Source organism: Mus pahari, chromosome 2 (assembly GCF_900095145.1).
Source record: "Mus pahari chromosome 2, PAHARI_EIJ_v1.1, whole genome shotgun sequence".
NCBI classification, from domain to species: Eukaryota; Metazoa; Chordata; class Mammalia; order Rodentia; family Muridae; genus Mus; species Mus pahari.
Window position 1 is genome coordinate 29159639 of NC_034591.1, and position 5732 is coordinate 29165370.

Consider the following 5732-nt stretch of genomic DNA (forward strand, 5'->3'; position numbering starts at 1 on the left):
CTATAGTGTACTTACATAAAACAATAAATAAATCTTTTAAAAAAATGTAAAAGAAGTATTATTTTAATGTAAGCATTTGAGTCACTGTGACTAAATCCATGGTCACTCGGCTCTATCTATAAACTATGGCAGAAATACTCTGCACAAAGAAAAAAAAAAGTGCTCACCTCCTAGAGAGGCCAGAAGAATCAGGGGCTGCAGAAAGACCGAGTGAATAAGGTGCCTGCCAAGCCCCATGCTAAGAAAGCATGAGGAGCTAGCTGAGATTTAATCCCCAGGAGCCATGAGGAACCTGGTAGCAGTATCTTTAATTCTAGGCTAGGTGGGACAGGACAAGGACGGCAGCCTCCTTGTGACTAGTCAGTCTGGCTAAATCAGGAACATGAATGAGTTCTAAGTGCAAAGAGACGATGTCAAAAATTAAAATGGAGCCAGGCATGATGGTGCATAGCTTTAAACCTGGTACTCAGGAGGCAGAGGAAGGCGGATTAAATAAAATAAAATTACCATGTCTAATGTTAAGTCTCTGGTCTCTACATGTGCATATGTATGAGCACACGTGTATAGACATACACACACACACACACACACACACACACACAAAAGAGGAAAGGAATGACTAGGATTTCAAATCCTCTTCATACTGAGTATTCATCTTTCATCATTTTAAAGTTTTTGATTGGCACCTATATAGGATTTTCACTATGATCCAGGAAGAAACACAAACCAAAAAACAAAAATAGTTAAACTCCATTATTACCTTTAGCTTCTGAACATACAGCCAGAAATCCATCTTCTGTCATGGCTTTGAACAAAGGTCTGACTCCATAGGTATCTCTGCCCAGAAATACTTTCTTATTGGCAGTGTCCAGTAAGATAAATGCAAACACCCCATCCAACATACAGATGGTTTTTTCGATACCTCCTTTGTCATAGAGATGGAGGATTATCTCACCATCCACATTGGTCTGATATTCAAATTCAAAACGTTGCTGTAGCTTAAGGAAGCAGAGCAAACAAAAAGTTAGTATCCTTATGGATCCTGACCCAGTATTTGCGTTCTACCATCAGTTCATGTGCATTGGTGATTTAAAAAAAAAAAAAAAAAAGTGTGGCATTATTCAAATCTACCTTGTCTAAACTCACAATTCTGAAAAGTTTTCACCATAAAGGCTAAACCCATGATGATAAAGACTGAGTACTGATTAACAGAATACAAGGATCAGGCATCAGAGCAGTGACACATGAAGAACTTCAAGTACATATTGCACCCCATGGTCTACACTACATACACATTTACATGGGAAGTCATCCTTTCTTTAGGACCCCAGCCCCAAGACTACAATCTGCAGGTGATTTAGTGCTTTTTGTGAAATGGAATATTATCTACATATAATATACATCCTCCTGTGTACTTAAATACTTTCTAGATATAGAATACTTAATACAAAACTGTAGATGAAATTGTTATGCGATATTGTGCAGGGTGTAAAAACATGGGCACATTCATCGTAGGCATAATTTTTCATAAACATTTCCCACCAGTGTTTGCTCTGATCTCTGAAGGCAGAAACCAAGAATATAGATAAGAACATGCCAACACACTAGGAGAACAGTCTGCCGTTACCATGGAGCAAAACATGTGTTGTCAACAACTGTTGACTTTTGGTTTGGGATGCAGAATCAGCTGAGAGGCTCTTCCAGCTCACCCTCAAAGACCTCCCTTGAAAATATACAGCAAAAGGGAAAACCTAGTAGCGACTCCTTGCTGACAAATATAAATGAATCCATCACAATGGCAGAGTCCAGACCCAAGCTGCTGGTCCCCAGGAGGGGACAACATCCAGACCTTCCTGAAGAGTGGGACATTAAAGCTACTTCTCAGGGACAGACAAAATGATCATGGGCTTTATCATCAGTTCAGAGGCCCCACAGGAACAGCAATGGGCCCTCCACTGTCTCTGTCAGCAAAGTGAAAAGGCTTGAGTTGGGCCCAGATTCTGATAGTTTCTACTACACTAGCACACCAGCTACATACAACCAAGCCCTCTGATCTCCACTTCAGACTTGCTGAGTCTTTTCAGTTTTCAAAAGGGAAACTGAAATGCATATGTAATATGTATGCATATGTGTTAGGTCTTTCCTACCGTGTGGTCCTTTGTGGAAAGCATTCACACAACTGTTAAAGCGCGTGCTTTAGCTGCCTCTCTAACACTACTGGCTGGCCATTCTTCCAAGCTAAAGACTGGTCAGGGTCACCCTAGCTCAAGTAGGTGGGGTTTGAAAAATCTACCCCTCTGTTTATTTTATGTGTGAGTGTTCTGCAGTATGGAATGCCTGCATGCCAGAAGATGGCATCAGTTCCTTTAATAGATGGTCATGAACCACCATGTGGGTGCTGGGAATTGAACTGAGAACAGATGGTGCTCTTAACTGCTGAGCCTCAAAACTTCAGCCTCGAAAATCTACCCCTCTGGATAGGAGCACCCTACGGCATTTGAAAATAATGAACATCACTTCCACTCTCTTTTTCGATGGTAATTTACTCAGAAAGGAGAACAATTCCCAAGTACTCACTCTAACTCTGGATAGGATGCTTCTGTACTGCACTCATGTCCTGCCACCCACCCCATCCCCCAAAGCCACCCTGGCCTCTGACTTGTTCTAGGCCCCTGGTTTAACTTTGCTGGTCTCCTCCCATGCTCCTGGCACAGCACTGGCTGTGTCTTATATGGTGTTATCATCAAAGCAGGAGGTGAAGTGAACTTTGAAGTTGCATTTCTGAAAAACATGTATGGCTAAACGTGTGCATTCTACTCTTAGCCAAGTTTGTAGCAGTCTCATTTGCATAAGTTTGGATACTTGGTAGAGACAGCAGAAAGTCTCTGCGAATATAACATTACCTAATTGTTAAAAGGCAGGTTTTTAAGACACTGCCTTTTAAACTGTTAACAAAATTAACAAGCAGCAACGCTGTCCAAAGAAACCAAGGTATTTTCTAACCCCAAATAAGCCAAGATATGTCCTAACCTCACTTCAGGAAGACAAGATGCAGGGCGACCCTGACAGAGCGCAACCTCATCCTCTCAGGTACACTGGCTTGACTTACTGAGACCCAACCCCCACCCTACCCCTCACTGCTTTCCTTAACTTTCCTCTTTACAGGGTTCATCCTCAAGCACTGAGCTTTGTATACAGGAGGCCTTTATGAAGGTATATTTGCTAAGTGGCTAAAGGCTTCAGAGGAGAACCCTGCTTTGACAATGTTCCTCTAAGCAAGCAAACTGGCAAATGAAAACTATTGTTCAGGAGTTAGATAAACCCCTACCAATGAAAGATAGACACAGACATCTCAAAATTTACCATGAAACAGCATAGCCAAATGCCTAAACCTTGACTGAAATCTGCCCTACCATACAAACAAACAAACAAAACCAAACATGAGTACATAAGCATGAACACACACACACACAGAAACACAGAGACAGACAGAAAGACACATGCACACACACAGACACAGACACACACACAGACACACACACACACACACACCCCAAAAAATAAAAACAAAAAGGCAGCCGGGCGTGGTGGCGCATGCCTTTAATCCCAGCACTCGGGAGGCAGAGGCAGGCNGATTTCTGAGTTTGAAGCCAGCCTGGTCTACAAAGTGAGTTCCAGGACAGCCAGGGCTATACAGAGAAACCCTGTCTTGAAAAACCAAAAAAAAAAAAAAAAAAGGCAAAGCAAAACAAAAACACAGCTAAATGAATTCTAGGTACATTCGGGGAAGCTTCAATATGAACTTGATATTAGATATTATAGTCTTAGTTTGGGTAAAATGCTAACTAGGAGAATGTTCTGATTATTAAATAACAAATGATTACATATTTTAGAGGAAACATTATGATGTACCATACTAGAATAATTCAGCCTAAAGGGAACATGCAGACCTGGAGATAAATACATACAGATATTAACAATTTCCAGTTTTCATGCACATTGCTCTGAAGCAACTAGAAGCTGGGGAGGGGTTAACAAGTTTGCAAATATAACAAGGGGTGATATTTGTACAAGCACTCATAAATTAAGTATTTAATTCTTCTTCCTTATGAAAAGAGTCAAATAATCCTGGCTTGGAAGGTCCTTATCATATCTGGCTTCCGGGATCAACATTTCTGCCCCCTCACCCACTCCTATTCTCCACCAGAGTGGAGAGTTCCAATTTCAAAGCTGCAAGTCTTGCTTAATGTACTTCATTGCCTCCGGCCACCTTTCTACAATTTGGATCCCACTAAGTGTGAAACAGAAAGCTTTCTCAGTGGCCCTGTTATATAACACTGCAAATCTCACCTCTCAGCTTTGCAGGGCTATCCCTCCCTCTAAGCCCTCAATTGCTCCTGGCCTTGGAAGGGTCCTATAGCAGGAGACTGACTGTCTCTCTTCCCAGCTCCATGGATCCTCCTCTCACTCACTCTAGCCCACACAGGGCATCTACACATGCTATCCCCCTCCATGGGAAACACTTCCCGGGCTTGCCAAGTATTCTCTGTCTATCAGGTCTCAGTTTAACTCTCCCTACCTCGGGCCCATCCCTGTTCAAGCTTCCGGCAAACAGCTCTCCCATATGCACCGTTTCTACATTTGCTTTCCCAGAGTTCAATTTACAGTGATTTTTGTCTGTCTCCTGCTACTTAGTGTAACCTGCACTGAAGCACAGGCCTGACTGTCCTTTTCGCTGACATGACTCCATCAGCTAACACGGAACAAAACACAGCCCTAATCAATATTAAAATGTATAACAGGAAAAAAAAAATGAATTGGCATCTCCATGTTAATCACTTTTTTAAAAAATCTAACTAATTTTACCTTTCTGTGTCAGTGTTCTATATAAGACCAGAGCAAAGAAGTAAGAACACAGATAGAAAAAGATACAAAGTAAAAAAGCATGACACAAAATATGAACATCATAACCACTAGATCTGAAGGTTAATTATAGCTAGCCAGCCCCGGCTTCACGATGCTTACCGCCTTGTGGTTGTAGATTTCACCATTGTAACAGAGCCACAAATAAGGGTATTTCCTCACTCTTATCGGCTGCATTCCAAACAGCGGGTCAACCACAGCCAAGCGGTGAAAGCCAAAGCAGCAGTTGGTGTATCCATTGACGTTCTCAAAGCGAAAGGCATCTGGCCCCCTGTGCGCGATCTTCATCGCACTCAGACACTGCACAGACAGGCAGTCATCGCTGCCGAAGAGGGCCCAAATGCCACACATGCTACAGGAGGACTTCGGGCACTCTACAGAGAGAAGCACAGGGTCTCACATTGAGTATAATTCATGAAACTTACACAACCCTCTCCAAAAGTTGGACACAAACCATCTTTATCTACTGCAAGGTTCCATTAGGTGGGTAGGCACATGGGGAGTGATTTCATTTGCTTACAAATATTAAGAAATACAAATGATCTTTACATTCAACCATAAACTCTGCATCCAGCCAAAGCTCACACTTCTCCCACCTTAGGATTTTTGGTGGGGGGTTACACCTAGCTGTGGGGAGCCGCCCTCACATTCGCCATTACAAGATAGCGCTGATGTCCTGTGCTCTAACAAACAAGGCAGCTGCGCATGTGCTGGGTAGATTTCCATTCCCTTGTGCCCTGCCTTTCCCGTGGCGTCATCTGGGGTAACAGCAGGCCGCCAACCAGAGGGTTACCCGTCCTAGGCGGCGA

At 42.7% G+C, this 5732-nt stretch overlaps 1 protein-coding gene across 1 annotated transcript in view; it reads right to left on the reverse strand.

Moving 5' to 3' along the window:
* Asns (asparagine synthetase (glutamine-hydrolyzing)) overlaps positions 1-5732 on the reverse strand; it is a 22055-nt gene that overhangs the window by 12239 nt on the left and 4084 nt on the right. The window contains exons 2-3 of the mRNA XM_021190287.2: positions 5026-5297; positions 761-998 (exon numbers count right to left, since the gene is read on the reverse strand). Coding sequence (XP_021045946.1) covers positions 761-998; positions 5026-5274 — 487 coding nt within the window. The 5' untranslated portion in view covers positions 5275-5297. The remainder of the gene's footprint in view (positions 1-760; positions 999-5025; positions 5298-5732) is intronic.